At 42.2% G+C, this 15,926-nt stretch overlaps 2 protein-coding genes across 2 annotated transcripts in view; one reads left to right on the top strand and one right to left on the bottom strand.

Moving 5' to 3' along the window:
• The window catches only part of SNRNP200 (small nuclear ribonucleoprotein U5 subunit 200), a 41,524-nt gene extending 31,604 nt beyond the window's left edge, over positions 1–9,920 (top strand). Inside the window, exons 35-45 of the mRNA XM_044663461.1 lie at positions 244–352; positions 2,317–2,425; positions 2,836–3,025; positions 4,426–4,590; positions 4,799–4,920; positions 5,141–5,284; positions 5,370–5,546; positions 5,875–6,035; positions 6,162–6,243; positions 9,260–9,352; positions 9,464–9,920. Coding sequence (XP_044519396.1) covers positions 244–352; positions 2,317–2,425; positions 2,836–3,025; positions 4,426–4,590; positions 4,799–4,920; positions 5,141–5,284; positions 5,370–5,546; positions 5,875–6,035; positions 6,162–6,243; positions 9,260–9,352; positions 9,464–9,607 — 1,496 coding nt within the window. The 3' untranslated portion in view covers positions 9,608–9,920. The remainder of the gene's footprint in view (positions 1–243; positions 353–2,316; positions 2,426–2,835; positions 3,026–4,425; positions 4,591–4,798; positions 4,921–5,140; positions 5,285–5,369; positions 5,547–5,874; positions 6,036–6,161; positions 6,244–9,259; positions 9,353–9,463) is intronic.
• Positions 9,921–11,163: 1,243 nt separating this feature from the next.
• Positions 11,164–15,648, bottom strand: CIAO1 (cytosolic iron-sulfur assembly component 1). The gene is made up of 7 exons (XM_044660792.1): positions 15,353–15,648; positions 14,604–14,752; positions 14,164–14,275; positions 13,972–14,060; positions 12,670–12,871; positions 12,454–12,541; positions 11,164–11,687 (listed from the first exon to the last, which is right to left on the bottom strand). Exons 1-7 carry the CDS (start codon positions 15,489–15,491, stop codon positions 11,447–11,449), a joined length of 1,020 nt encoding a protein of 339 aa, XP_044516727.1. The 5' UTR covers positions 15,492–15,648; the 3' UTR covers positions 11,164–11,446.
• Between the last annotated feature and the right edge of the window lie 278 nt (positions 15,649–15,926).

The following is a 15,926-nucleotide window of genomic DNA, read 5'->3' as shown; positions in this document are numbered from 1 at the left end:
AGATTTCCTTCTTTCTCTCCCCACTCCCACACAAAACTGGGCAAGAGTGCCATTGAATTAAATCTCTGTGGTGCTGGGCACATTGCCCTGAAGCAGTGGTCAGTTTGTCATAGATTAAAAAGTGCCAAGTCTGCCTTGGCATCTCCAGGTCTTAGATGTCATAACCTGGCATGGAAGCCAAGGGTCCTACCTCACTCAAGGGAATCCTTAGACTCACCTTTCTACTTTCCTTCTACTGTTCAGGTGCCATCCAGGTGGTGGTGGCCTCTCGAAGTCTGTGCTGGGGCATGAATGTGGCTGCCCATCTAGTGATCATCATGGATACACAGTATTATAACGGCAAGATCCATGCGTGAGTACAGCACTTTCCATCTACATGGGGTTTACCTTCCTGCAAAACTATTGTTGTTGTTGTTGTTGTTGTTATTGTTGTTATTATTATTATTCCTATTGACTCCCAGAGGAGCATAGGGCCGCAACCATCTCACACCAACGGACTCTGTTCTGGGCAACTTCCCCCAACTGGGCATATCTTTGCCAGGTCTGTTTTGGCCTTCCAACTTTCCTCCTCCCTGGTGGGTTCCATATTTTTTTTCATAGCATCCTGACTGATGGGATACTGAATTGTTCTTTCCCAGAGTCTGGTAATTGGAGATCTTTTCAGGCCATCTGATATTCAAGATTTGACGTAGGCATCTGTTAACAAAGACCTGGAGTTTGTTGGTTTTTGCCAGCACGCGTCGTGGACTCTGTTGGAGAGCAATCTTCCAGACTAGGCGATCGTAGGTTTTGTTGGTTTAATGAGGTTGCAGTTTCTGTAGCAAATGAAATTTTTACGGGGTGAGGTTGCTAGCCTCGTGCCCAACCCTCCTCCTTTTTCAGCCGGGCTTGGGACCGTCCTTGGCGGAGTTTTTCTGTAAAACAAAGAGAATCCAAAATCAGTAGCTATGGATATGTAAAGATCACGTAAGAAATGGAATTAATGAAGTGAAAATGCAGCCCATTTAGCACTCAGCTTAGTTCCAGTGGTAATTGTCTTTGTCCCTATTACCTAAGGGTCATGTTTTGGATTATAGTCACTTTCTTGGCTGTATTTGGATAACTTGGAGGCTAAAATCATAAAATGTTTGACTTGGAAGATAGGTTCTCTAATCTAGTGGTTCCCAACCTATAAATTTGGTCTCTAGGGAACTGTAGGAATATTGCATATGGACAAGATTATAAGGGATTGGAGTATAATGGAATGCTGAGGATACAGACATAAAACCTTTTTTTTTTTTCTTTTTTTTTTTTTTTTTTTTTTTAAGAGAGAGGTCAGAAAACATGAAGGGATTTCCCCACCCCACCCCCAATATTGGGGAAACCTGAATACATTTGTAGACTAATATGGACCCAGGGAAAATAGATTGAAAATGGATTGCTTCTCAGTTTAACTGAAAAAAAAATGGTGCTTGATAGAAAAAGAATAATGGCTGACACAAGGTCTCTGAGGAGTCAAGAAGGGGAAAGGATTTAAGAATATAAGTGGGAAAAGGATTTGCTCCAGGAAAGAATACCTCATCTTTTGAGAAAATAGGGAAAGGATGGCAGAGATGAGGGTTTTTGAGATAAGGAAGCTCGTTTTAGATAGCTTCTATCTTTTAAGGCATGTAGGAACCTTAGATACTTGCTTTGGGGTTGAGTGTTGAGGCTGTAGGGGAAAGGTTTAAGATAGTTGTTGTTGGTAATGAGTTAGGAAGTTAATAAGAACTGAATAGGATTGCTGAACTGGCACTTGAGAAGGAGGCCTTTTTGTTTGCATATAAAATATTTGTACAATTTTGTAATTTCTTCCAAAGTTCTGTAGCAGCCTAACATCAGAAATGGACTTTTCCAGGATGGTGAGGATGTTGGGAGATGGAAAAGGGTCATGGGGTAAAGTATGCTAGGATAGTGTCTAGTGAGTCCTTGAAATGTCTATCTAGAAGAATTAAGACTGATTCATGAGGTTCTTTAAAGGGAATATTGTAGCTTTTGATTTTGGGTAATTTTTGCAGCTTTGGTCAAACTCTATGTGGTCCCTAAACCATGGATATGTGAAATTTGTCCTTAAATATTTTATCTGTAAATTGAAAATTGCTAGGATAAATTATATGGCTATAAACAAAACCATAAACATAAAATTCATAAATAATAGCACTTTTACTTATATTCTAACCCTATAATGGAAACATTTTAAACCCTACTTAGTTTTCAGGGGAGAATGATGAGGACATATTCTTTTTCACATTATCTATTTATACACTGTCTTTTCCCCCTTTTTTTCCCTTGTATTAGTTATGTGGATTATCCCATCTATGATGTGCTACAAATGGTGGGTCATGCCAATCGACCTTTGCAAGATGATGAAGGACGCTGTGTCATCATGTGTCAAGGCTCCAAAAAGGTAAGGATATGAAGGACCCTTGAAAGGTAGGCCTCAAACAACCATCACATTGTTAGCTCTGTTCTGGATGATGATTTCAGTCACATCTTAAGTATTCTTGCTGTTGTCCATTCCCCAGACTCCTTAGAGATCAGCTCCATGAAATCTGAACAAGATGTGGATACCTATCTCTCATGTTTCTAATGCTATTTAGTGCTCCCTCATTTCTAATTGTCACCCCTGGCTGGTTCTATTCTCATCATCTGTACGTGTCTTTAGTGATGCTCTCTTCTCTAAGAAGAAGTTGGTTAGGTCAATGATTGCTACTTGCAACTTTAGCTTCTATTATCATCATCTCAGGCAGAATCCATGCCTTATTGGTCAGCCCTAGTAAGTTCTTATTTTTCATCGGCTGTTGCTTTTCCTCATAGGATTTCTTTAAGAAATTTCTGTATGAGCCATTGCCAGTAGAGTCTCATCTGGATCACTGCATGCATGACCACTTCAATGCTGAGATTGTCACCAAGACAATTGAGAACAAGCAAGATGCAGTAGATTATCTCACCTGGACCTTCCTATACCGGCGCATGACCCAGAACCCCAATTACTACAACTTACAAGGTGAGCTCGATTTTTTGAAGCCCTCTTTACCCTGATATTTCTAGTGTCAGTCCTAGACATCTAGCTCCTTAGCCGTTCTACAAATCTTTTTTAAAAAATTGATTCATTTTTGTTTTTATATCAGCTCAATTTTCCTTGATATTATTCCCCCCCCCCCCCAAAAAAATAGCGAGAGAATAGGTAAATCTGGTCAGTACATTGAGAAAATCTGACAAATGCAGTATTCCATGCTTGTGTCATTTTTCCTTCTCCCACCCCCAATTTCTACAAAGAGGAGGAGAGTAGGGGTATAAGTTTCTGTTGATATCTTTTGGTCTTTTTAGCTAACCATAATTTTCTCCAGTATTTCTTCCTTCCCCTTTCCAGATAGCCATCCCACATAACAAATTCGATTTTTAAAAAGGGAAGAAAAAATAGCATTATATCTCTTTGAACCATGGTATCTCTTTAAAATTTTGCCACATTTACTTTTGATTTTTGTACATATGGTTGTTCTTTCTGTTTACATTGTACTTTGTATATTTTCTTGTCTGCTTACTTCACTTTGCATCAGTTCGTGTATATCTTTCTGTGTTTCTCTACATTATTTCTTTTAGTTTGTCTTTTACAGCACAGTAATATTCCTTCATGAAGCACAATTTGTTTAACCATCAATCACTGGGCATATACTTTGTTTCTGATTCTTTATTATCACAAAAAATATTGTTGTAAATATTTTGGTTTATATGGGATCTTTCTTATCAATGGCCTTGTTGGAGCTTAAAGCTTAGTAATGGAATCTCTGGGTCAAATAGTAAGGTTATTTTAATTACTATGTGCATTATCCCAAATTACTTTCCAGAATGATTGTAGTGATTCACAGCTCCATGCAGCAGCAGGGTTCCCATCTTCCTACAACTCCTTTAACATTGATTTTTTTCCATCTTTGTCATCTTTGCCAATTTGCAGGGTATGAGGTGAAACCTCAAAATTGTTTTGATTTGCATTTCTCAAGTTTTTCCATGCTTCTTTATATTGTTCATTCCTTATAGCAGGGCAGTATTTCATATTATATTCATACTCTACAATTTGTTTAACTATTTTCCAATTGATGGGCCTCTAATTTGTTTCTAGTTCTTTGTTATCACAAAAAAATGCTATTCTAAGTACTTTGGTATTTATGAGACCCTTCTCTTCACCACTTCCCCCCTTTTTAAAATCAATGACCTCTTTGAAGTATCTTCCTAGCAGCAGAATCTCTTCTCAATGGGTATAAACATTTTTACCTCTTTATTTGGGTAATTCTTATTGCTTTCCCAAATGGTTTTACCCATTCACAGATCTACCAGCAATATGTTAGTGTAACTTTATCCAACAGAGCCCCTCCAATGTTGTCTTTAACTGGTCTCTTAAATCTATAGGCATCTCCCATCGTCATTTGTCAGATCACTTGTCGGAACTGGTAGAACAGACCCTAAGTGACCTGGAACAATCCAAATGTATCAGTATTGAGGATGAGATGGATGTGGCACCTCTGAACCTGGGCATGATTGCTGCTTACTACTATATCAACTATACCACTATTGGTAAGGGAACCTAGGGTCATCTGAGGAAAAGTCATACAGGAATAACCCTGCTTATGGGGAAAAAGGATAGCTACAAATGGCTTACCCAAGACCCTTTGGATGTGATAAATTGTGTGAAATGTCATTGTAGTCCCATGGTGTTGGGCATTTCTCTTTTGTTCCTTTCTCCAGCTGTCCTTGACTTTCTACCAAAACCTTCTCTCTCCAGAGCTCTTCAGTATGTCTCTGAATGCCAAGACCAAGGTGCGTGGACTCATTGAGATCATTTCCAATGCAGCAGAGTATGAGAACATCCCCATCCGACATCATGAGGATAACTTGTTACGGCAGGTGAGGTATAGTCATAGTTCTGAGGTTCAGACTGGGCATTTGAAGTTCATAGTAACCTATCACAACAAAAATCCTAATTCTAAATATTACTTAATTATTAATCTGGGAAGATTTCACCATAGAGCTGAATGGTCCTGTGTGGCTTCCTTAGATTAAACCCTTGTGTAAGAAGAAGAAATGACCCTTAATCCTCATAAGATTTCTTTCTTCCTCTTTCCAGTTGGCTCAGAAGGTTCCTCATAAGCTGAACAACCCCAAATTCAATGACCCCCATGTTAAGACCAACCTGTTGCTTCAGGCCCATTTGTCTCGTATGCAGCTGAGTGCTGAATTGCAATCTGACACTGAAGAAATCCTTAGCAAGGTACTGTGTGATTGGAGGAGGTGGGCTGGTGGAAGGAAGGAAGACAGTAGGTCCTATTCCTGACCCACTCTTGTTTCTCCTGTAGGCAATTCGGCTCATTCAAGCCTGTGTTGATGTCCTTTCTAGTAATGGTTGGCTGAGCCCTGCTCTGGCAGCCATGGAACTGGCTCAGATGGTTACCCAAGCCATGTGGTCCAAAGACTCCTACCTGAAGCAGCTGCCACACTTTACCTCTGATCACATCAAACGGTGCACTGACAAGGTAATCTGAGATTTAGACTGCTAGCATTAGAGATATGCCTGAGGGTGGAAGCACCTGATATCTTAGCTGAATTTTCTAGACTTAAACTTTATCCAAGGGCAAAAGGAGCCCAGTTATAAGCTGAGAAAATCTCTGGTTCTCATTTGGTAATGAAAGATCCACATGTTAAAATCTTAGACAAGAGGATTTAACGTGCTAATAGTATTTCTTTTGGTTAAGAAGTAAGACCTGCTACTGTTAGTGAAATTAATGAGTTCCTATAGCTTTTCATTGGTATTTCTCCTCCTTTTCTCCTGGATCTCTCTGACCCTTCATTGTTCCCTTACAGGGAGTGGAGAGTGTCTTTGACATTATGGAGATGGAAGATGAAGAACGCAACACACTGCTTCAACTATCAGACAATCAGATTGCTGATGTAGCTCGCTTTTGTAATCGCTATCCTAATATTGAATTGTCTTATGAGGTGGTGGAAAAAGAGAGTATCCGCAGGTGAATTGAGAGGGTCTGACTCCCTGGCTCTGGAAACACTCAATGTTTACATAGGGTCCCCAGGGGGAGGCACCCCTTGCTTAAGCCCACTGCTTCGAGTGGTGATGACTTGATTTTCTCCTGCAGTGGTGGACCAGTTGTCGTGCTGGTGCAGCTGGAGCGAGAAGAGGAAGTCACAGGCCCTGTCATTGCTCCTCTTTTCCCACAGGTAAGCTCTTCTGATTTTGCTAAGATACAGGTTTGAATCCCTTTTTCACTACTAGTGTCCAAACATGTCATTGAGGAATAGGACATTTAGATTGAGTAATATTGCTTTAAGAAGCAGAATTGCAGAGGGATTAGAGAGCCATCCTTGAAGCCAGGATATCTTGGGTTCAAGTCTCACCTTTAAGTTATACTGTGTAACCTTAACTTTTCAAAAACTTTTTAAGTTATAGAATAGATACTGATCTGTGTTGGCAGAGGTTTTTTTCTCTCCAGGAATGCCAAAAAAATTTTAAAATACAGATTTATGGGTCCATTACAAGCCACCCCCAGCATTTTTCTAGCTGTCCCTTGCATCTGGAACTGGTCAGGGGATAAATGAGAAGACAGTTCCATTTCCTTCTACCTTTTCTTCACTCATATTTCTATAACTAGTTTCAGGACCAAATTTGGGGTGGGAGAAGTAGAGTGAGGCTGGTTATCGTGGTAGATGTTCCAGTCCTTCTTCTAGGGCTCTGAACTTAAGGATGTTTCACACACAAAGAACCCTCTCCATCAGAGGTATCTGATGCATAGCTGTATAGCTTCAGAGTGCCACTAGAACCAAATTTAAATGAAATTAGGATAAGTTTAGCAAAATGAAGCTACAGTACAACATAGCTACTGTTAATGGTTTTTCGATTTGAATTTGAAATCCAGGCTCCACGGCATAACTCGTTCTTTTCCTTGTATCCTACTTAATGTCTTCCTATAATGTATACTCATTTTTTAAGTGTATATGAAAAGTAGATGACTCCTCTTTTTGTCACTGAAGTATTCTAGATTCATTGGTTTTGCAGATAACTGAATTAAATAAGTTAAGTTCAGACATTAAGTTATAACAGGCACTATGCTAGGCATTAGAGCTTTTTAGGTAATAAAAACTATTTTAATCATTTTTATAGGAGTTTGGAAGTAATAGAAAAGGATTATACGTTTTCTTGCCTTTTCTTGATGACTTAGGTTCATTGTAAATGTTATCATACTATGCTATTATACCCATGGACCCTCAAGGGCTATTAAGATATGTTGGAGTGGATGACCCAGACCTCCAGGCTTTCCTTCCCTGTTGTTTCTTCGGCTCCTAATGTCTCCTTCCCTTGCTCTTACCTGTTAATAGATTTGTTTCTAGCAGTTTCTCTTTTTCTACTCCCCAGTGTCCCTTCTGCACAAGGTAAAAATCTAAAGAAGCAAGGGAAACCAGATAATTAAATTTTATTAAATCAGTAAACTCTTTTTTTACACATTCAATAAGTTATTGAGATTGTTGTCTCTTTGATATGTGGGTGCCCATACTACTCTGGTATGGAGATGTGGTTCTTTGCAGTGGTTACTTAACAGTCAGATAAGTAACATCACTGACATAAGTAACTATAAAAGACCTTGGATGTGCTGTGGGCCTGGCTGTGAAATAGTTATCCCTATCTCTTCTTTTAGTGACCTGCCTGGTGTGCCAGCTAATTCACACAAGGAATTAGTGTTCATTTTCTTTGGGCATTTGCAATATAGAGTATTCTTTAATGATAGAAACATCTGCAAGACTCAAAGGAGTCTTGGAATCTCAGACACAGTTAGAGACCACAGAGGAGGTATTTGGAGGCAAAATTTTTCAGGCTGCTATCAACCTTTCCTGATAAGGTTAGATCTAACTAAATATTCCTTGGCCTCTTCAAGAAAGTCCAACTCCTTAACTTTTCCCCATCATATCAGAAGATCAAGAGTGGACATTTCCTCCACAGATCCCAACTTCTTCACACCTTAGTGTAGACTCTTAATGAGTTTTTATGGCCAAAACAATTCTTCACTTGGTATCCAAACTACATTAAAAGACACACACACACACTCACTCTCTCTCTCTCTCTCTCTCTCTCTCTCTCTCTCTCTCTCTCTCTCTCTCTCTTTCTCTCTCCCACCCCAAACACCCCTTCCCCCCCTCACCCTGCACACATAGGTTTGCTAACATGAGTCTAGGCCAGTGGTGGCAAACCTATAACGTGTCAGCACTGACACGTAGCCATTTTCGATGGCATGCGACCACATACAGAGAAGTATGGGGCCACATGCTGAGGATGAAAGATTTGCTGTAGTGTAGTGTAGACACTCTGTACACTTTAGGTGACAATTCCACCTATTTTGGTTTATTAAATACAGTTATACATTACAATTATACATTTTTGTTATTTAAACTATAAATATTGCAAAATTATGGTTTTTTTTTTCTTGAAGTGACACACCACCCAAGTTATGCTCGGCGAATTTTGACACACCAGGCTCAACCTTTTTAAGTGATTTGCCCAGAGTCACACAGCTAAGAAATGTCTGAGTTCATATGTGAACCCAGGTCCTCCCCACTCCGGGTTTGGTGTTCTATCCACTGTGTTTAGTTGCCCTAAGGCCAAACTACTCTGGATGAGCCTTCTGAATTTTAGGTAGGCTGGTCCTTAAGACAATACACCAAGTACCTTGTTATGCCCATATCTGAAGCCATTTCTAGCATTGTCTTATTAGTCTTTGAGTCATCTCTGTCTCGTTAGGAGCCCCTGGAATAGAACTTGAGTGGAGGACCAATAATATAGCCCACATTTATATAGCACTTTAAAGAGTTATATTAATTGCTTTTCTTATAATAACTTTGTGAAACTTTGTAGAGAGAAACTAACACATGAAATGTTTTGCTGTGTTATAGTTAATAGATCTAAAAAGGTGGGGCTCCATGTTTTTCCTCTCTTCCTTTTCTCAACCTTCCATCTCAGATTCACTATAGGCAGAAGAGTGGTAAGGGTTAGGCAGTTGGAGTTAGGCCACATAGCCAGGATGCTATTGAGGTTATATTTGAACCCAGCACCTCTTGTCTTTGGGCCTGGCTTTATCCACTGCGCCACCTAGGTGCTGTCATCGAAGCTCTATTTGTTACAATTAATGGAGAATACAAAATTAATTTTTTTTTTAAATTAAGGTCCTTACTTTGTTCACTTTTCTAGAAACGTGAGGAGGGTTGGTGGGTGGTGATTGGAGATTCCAAATCCAATAGCCTCATCTCCATCAAAAGGTTGACACTGCAACAGAAGGCTAAGGTAAGTGACTGGAATGAACAATATTAGGTGGAGGAGGCGGGGTGGGACAGACTAAGCTCTCTAAATCATAGAATTGCTCATCTTCATTCTTGCTTCCTTTCCCCCCTCCAGGTGAAGCTTGATTTTGTGGCTCCAGCCACCGGTGCCCATAATTACACTCTCTATTTTATGAGTGATGCCTACATGGGTTGTGACCAGGAATACAAATTCAGTGTGGACGTGAAGGAAGCAGAGAGTGATAGTGATTCTGACTGAGTCCCGGGCATTCATTTACTCTTTCAAAGAAAAATGCTAGATTGGGGCTAGTGTGTAACTAGTGTGTTTAACTACCTGGGAGCCTCAATTTTCAGAGATCCAACATTGAAGGGAATCATGCCAGTGCTGGCCTGGCTGTCAACATTTTCACTTATTTTGTTTAGCCCCAAATCCCTTTACTGATATTAATTCCTGCTGGGTTTTGTCAGCCATGCTGAAGCATGTAACTTGTACAGTATTTTCTGATGTGGCTATTTTGTAGTTCCTTTTTGAGTTTTGAGTATTCTAATAAAATCATTTGAAGACTCCCTGACTGGACAATAGTTTACATTTTTAAATGATTCCACTTAGTAGTAAAAGTTTATAGCCCTTGGCTAAGATAGGTCTTCCAGCCTGCTCCATTACCCAGAGGAAACTCCTCAGCACAGCCTGATGAGACTGCTGTTCCCAGATAACCCCTCCAGACATTTTTGGTTTGGGTTCAAATTATTACCTTTCTTGTTAACTGAAATCAGATCTTGTCAGGGTTCATGATTTGAAGGAATGAGGGGTGGCTAGTTCAATCAAGGTAATGCTTTAGCAATAGTTCCCAAAATTTTTTGGAACAGGTTATCCCCTAAGCTAGTATTTCTACATTCAGCATTTTGAAGTCTTGAAGTCCTACAGTTTCCAAGCGCCAGGGGGCAGCATAAATTGTTTCTTGAGCCTTACAATGTAGTCAGCTATTAATCCAGAGTTTTAGACAGAGCTTCCTTCATTTCTTTTCAGGTCATATGCACAGTATCATTTTAAGCAAGTAATCCAAGCTTGGCAAACAAGTTTCATGTGCTAAATCTGTGGATTTCCTTGAATTGCTACATTATCTTCTACTTCTTCTTAGAAAGCATGTTGAGCTGGAAAACATGCTAAATTTGATCTGAAGGGGACTTGAACATCTTTTCATAGTTATTCTTGGGGGTCCAATGAAAACAAGTTGTGGAATGCGAGGCAAACTTTAGTTCTGACCCTGCCAACCTTCTGCAAACAGCCTTCCTTCTGAGATGATGATCTCCAATTCCTTTTGTACCTACCTTGTTTATATATAGAGATGAAAGTGCTAATATGAATACGAACCACTCATTCCTAAATCTGAGCAAGACTAGCTTCACTGGATAGTTCACTCCCAGCTTCCCTTAAGTCCCTGGAAATTTTTCTTTTTAAAAAAACTCTAACTTTCTGTTTTAGAACAGAGACCAAGTATTAGTTCCAAGGCTAAAGAAGTGTCTGAGCTCAGTGTCTCTAGGCCTAGCTCTCTATGTCCACTGAGCTACCTAACGGCCTATCTGGTCATAACTGGCAAGAATGGCCTGGGGGACACAGACACAGAGCTTTGGGTCAAAGGTATAACTAAAAGGTATTTTAGCATCCAGTAGTCACATCTCTGAAGTAGTCAAACAGTATTTTACACACCTTGGTGGGAATTTCTCAAAATGAAACCTGTGAAAGTAGATGTATACATAATATAAATGTTTAAATAATTAACACCATACCCATTTTAATACAAGTAAAACTGAGGCTAAGATTTTTAAAACATTTATTTTACACAATTCAACTAGGGAGCCTGAATCACAGGACAGAAAAATTATTAGTGATTCTGGAGCTGGGCTCTTGAACCCAGCATCTGACAAACTGAATAGAGGAATTAAGTTCAGACATGAAGTAAAATTAGCACTGTGCTCCTTCAGGCTTTTATCATAGACTGGAAAAACTGATTCTCATGATTTTTTTTTCCTCTGGGGAAAATAAATTCTATTCCCCTGCTAGAAGGTCCAAGGGATGGTAACAACAGATAGCAGGGCCTCAGAGACCTTCTGGTCGTTGGTATTTCCAGAAGGCCATCTCACCATCATCACTGCAAGAAGCCAGTAGCCCTGGCTCCTTGGGGTTCCAAGCTACACAGTTCACATCCTGGGAATGGGCCTGCGGTAGGTGAGCTGTTAGGGAAAAGGATGGCTGCTGAGGATCTGAGCTGGGGTCTTCTTCAAATACCCGAATGGCATCATCACCACAAGCTGTGGCCAGGGCCCCAGTAAGGTGACACCTAGGAAGAAATATTGCTCTTCAATGCAAAGGTTGATTCTAAGCAGAATTGGAATCATCATGTTTGGGGAGATATATACTAGTTCAGTGATGGGCAAACTTCAGCCCGCAGGCCAGATGCAACCCCCTGAAATGAAAAATCCAGCTGTGCCACATTATTTCTAATCTGACGAATACAATGAGTAGGATATAATACAACAAAACTTCGAAAGGGTTGCCTTAGAAACAGACTGACAGATGAGCATTTCCTTTTCTTTGGCCCCCTCTTTAAAAAGTTTGCCCATCACTGTACTAGTTTTCTCAAGCTAGGCTAAAATCCAGTCTCCAAGATTTAGCTAAAAGTTACTTGAGGTCTTCTTTGAGTATAACCAGAGTCCAACCTACATAATTCTAAAATTTCTAGATCTCTTTGAACATACTGATATGTAATTTTAGCTATATCTTTGCTTGGTAGATAGATTGAAGGGAAAGTCCCCTTAGCCATTTTCAACATGGGCTTGGTCCTCAGCCAAAATTAATACTGAAGCTACTTTCTAGTCTTCCCTAACGCATACTTCATAAGGGGAGACTATTCCATACCCCAAATCAAGCTAATCTCTGCATGTACTTATCGTTCCCTGAAATACTCCCAGACCAGAAGCTACTGTGCATCAGTTACATCAGAAGGCTTGTACTGGCCAGAACTGGCAAAATCAACAATTAGCCCAAACCCAATTAGCAGAAGTCAGTGCAGATGTGTCTACCCAGCTTCATAGAGAACGACTTACCAAGAGACATCATAGACTGTTCTGGAATGAAAACCAGATAAGGTGCAAATACACTTCCAGGTAGGGTCAGAACCATTGCAGACTACTCCTGTCATAAAGAGCTTCCAGTTAGTTTGAGAAATGTGCAAACATTGCCTCATGAAGCATATGTTCTCTAGAAGACCTGCTGATCCAAGTCTTAAAAGCCTCCCTCTCTGTCTTGGTTTTTGCACTCACCTTGCTCATTGCCTGGTAGGTATTGGCGCCAAATGCGCACAGTACGGTCATCACTGCAAGATGCCAGGCGCTCGCCACTGGGGTCAAAGGATAAGCTCCACACTGTGGACTCGTGGCCCTCCAGGGTGGCATAACATACCCAGTCATCTTCTTCCTCCCTGTAGAGCTTAACTGTGTCGTCATAGCTGGCTGATGCCAATAGCTAGAAGAGCACAGAATATATATAAACACTGCTAGGGAAGTTAATAATAGCTAGCATTTATATAATGGTTATGGGCAGTGATGGTGAACCTTTTGGGGACCCTGTGCTGTGTCCCACCTCCACTCCAGACTTCGGGCCTGTGCTCCCACGCCCTGGCTGAAGGAGGGGCTGCTGCCAGGCTTTCATGGGCTGGGAAGGTGGGGCAAGGCTAGGGGGTAGGCAGCTCGGAGACCCAGTGCCCCCCACTCTGCATTTGGGGGCAGGGCCAGCTCTCAGCTGACTGGTACCAGAGGAAGCCACCTCCTATGGCCACAGGACCTATCCCTGCATCCAACCCCACCTGCCTATTGGGCTACAACTCCCAAAGAGGGTGAGCAGTTAGTCTTGGGATGGGGGAGGGGAACCAGAGTCACCCCCACCCCAAGCTTGTGGCTGGCAGGAAAGGAAGAAAGTGGAGATCTTTTCGGGGGTAGGGCCTGCAGCCCCTAGTCCCTGACAGGGATGGGAGAAAGTGAGGGGCGTGACCTGGGTGCTCTGCTTAGGGGAGGGAAAAAGGACAGGGAAGCACAGTGGAGAAAGGGAAAGGAGCAACTTTGCAGGGGATGGCCCTTTGTGCCCACAGAGAGGTCTCTGCATGCTGTCTTTTGACACACGTGCCATCGGTTCACCATCAAGACTTTAGGGTTTACAAATGTCACAGTTGTGAGATTTACACGTATCTCTTGATCTTGTCAGGCAGGCATCATTACCCTTATTTTACAGATGACAAAAACTAAGTTAAGTGACTTATCCAGGATCACATAACTAGTAAATATCTGAGACAAATCTGAATTTAGGTCTTTCTGACTCCAAGTCTATCAACTACAGCCTGGTGACTTTTAGTGGCTTTTGTTATGAAGTTATGGAGTAACCCCATATGCTCTTACAGCTTAGAGAGACTTTACTGTCTGTTTTTAAAAGTAGAGTCAAAGTTTCATATACAACACACAACAGTTTAGGAAGCTCAAGAGGGTCAGAATGAAGCTTTTAATGTCCAAGATTCTCCCAATCCCATATTCAAACGCCTTCTGTCCCAAGGGTTACTACTACCCTTGACTTACCTCTTGACTAGGGTGCCATATCACATGTTTAACATCCTGTGTATGTGAATTCAAGACACTGACACATTCATATTCATCCTCTTCATCAACTGTAGGAAGGAAGGGGACTATGAGCCCAACAGCCAAAACCATAAAGGCCATGGATAACTAACTAACCAACGTTCTGAATTCTCTCCATGTCATGCCACTCACCTTCCCAGACCCAGACACTCTTGTCCCGGCTGCAGGTGGCCAAAAGGCTACCAGATGGGGCCCAAGCTACTGACTTTACTTCATTTTCATGCCCTTCAAGGGTGGTTACGCACTGTGAAAAAAGATGGTGGATGAAGATCAATAAAAGGAGAAGGTCATTGTTGTTTCTCTTCTCCCTTCCTAGAAATTTATTTGTATATATTTTGTATTGATCTGTATTTATATTCCAAACTCATGGAGGGACTCTTTGTCTTTGTAGCCCCAGCATGCAACAGAATGCCTGACACCCAGTTAACTAAGAACAAATACTTATTCAAAAATAATAAATGCTCAAGTGAAATAAACTAAATATTGCCAATCCCAGGTAGGACTCAGGATTCTGCCATCCTCGGTCAGCAAGCTGGAAGAAATCCTACACACCTACTCTCTAGCCTAGTTACCTCAAAGTCATCCTGGTTCTTCTTCCAGATACAAGTGGTGGCATCAAAACTTGCAGATGCAAGGTAGTTCCCACAAGGGGACCAGGCCACCTTCCTCACGGTGCGCTGGTGGCCCTCAGCCAGAACAGACTTACACACCCAGCCATCGCCTAGAGAGAAAGATGATGCTGAAGTTCACATCATCAGCCTGGAAACTACATGTGGGGAGGGAGAAGTCTGAAGGAAGCCAGAACAGATTTCTTAACTTAGAGAAGATATCAACTGATGCATTAGCACCAGGGAATACTGCCCTTACTTTTTATAGGATGGGGGAGGAGAGGTTAAGCTTCTCTCCAGCCACTTAGGGGAATGAGGTAGGGAAGGGGCGGAACCTGGTAAGAGAATTCCAGGATGATAGATGGAGATGGGTAGATGACACTGCAGGAAAAAAAAAAAAAGTTGGACTTGAGGGGCCTGGAAAACCTGGGGTCAAATCCTGCCAATACTAGGCATTAAGGGGCAAGTCATCATAACCTCTCTGAACCGAATTCTTCATCTTTAAGATGAGGTTCACACTTGTTAACCTCCCTCATCCAACTAGATAACGGATGCAAAGCGTTTTACAAACTGTGAAGCGCAGTCGGTTGCTATATTTAGGCAAGGCACCCAGTTTGGGAGATTCCTGAGGGGTGGCACCGAGGGGGCGGTGGGAGGGAGAGGAGGACGAGAAGTTCTAGGGCCAGGGGCCCCGAAGAGAGGGGAGCCCTTACCCTCCTTGCCCCAGATGCGAATGCTACGGTCGCCGCCGCACGAGGCCAGCAAGGTCCCCGCAGGGTTCCAGGCCAGGAACCAGCAGCGTGAGTCTGGGTGGGCCGGCACGCGGGCCAGGAGTATTAGAGAGTCCTTCATTGTGGCGCCCAGGCTCGGCCTGACCTCAGGCTTCTCGCCCCCTAGGAGGCCGCGCCAAGGTCCGGTTCGGACTTAAGCTGCAACTCAGCTCCGGACTCCCGCGGCGACTCCCGCGGCAGGTCTCGGGTCCCCACCACTTCCGCTCTCGCGCCACGAACCCTCCTGGGAATTGTAGTGTCCGCAAGGCTCGGTTGCCTCACTGCCTTCTGGGAGTTGTAGTTGTTGCCTGGAGCCTCAGAAGCACGGTGGGCTCTTCTCCCTTCTCTTGGGCAGCGCCGAACTGAACCCCGTACGCGGTTAAGCGGATCCTACCCAGGCCCGGAACTAGCCGTCTCCAATTAATCCCCCGACAGAATACACTACAAGCTAGGAAATGGGGGGAGGGGAAAGGAGGGAGCTGACGAAACACGCACGCGGCGTCATGACGAGCCGACC

Source organism: Gracilinanus agilis, chromosome 2, assembly GCF_016433145.1.
Source record: "Gracilinanus agilis isolate LMUSP501 chromosome 2, AgileGrace, whole genome shotgun sequence".
Lineage (NCBI taxonomy): Eukaryota > Metazoa > Chordata > Mammalia > Didelphimorphia > Didelphidae > Gracilinanus > Gracilinanus agilis.
Note: the sequence above shows the minus strand (reverse complement) of the source record. Positions and strands in the feature narration are given on the sequence as shown.

Excerpts from the sequence above, each read along its gene's own strand:
- CIAO1 (XM_044660792.1), bottom strand. The coding sequence starts at position 15,491 with ATGAAGGACTCTCTAATACTCCTGGCCCGCGTGCCGGCCCACCCAGAC. Across the intron at positions 14,061-14,163 it reads GAGTGTCTGGGTCTGGGAAG|TTGATGAAGAGGATGAATAT; the intron begins GTGAGTGGCATG and ends TCCTTCCTACAG. Across the intron at positions 12,542-12,669 it reads CCTACCAGGCAATGAGCAAG|GAGTAGTCTGCAATGGTTCT; the intron begins GTGAGTGCAAAA and ends TCTTTATGACAG.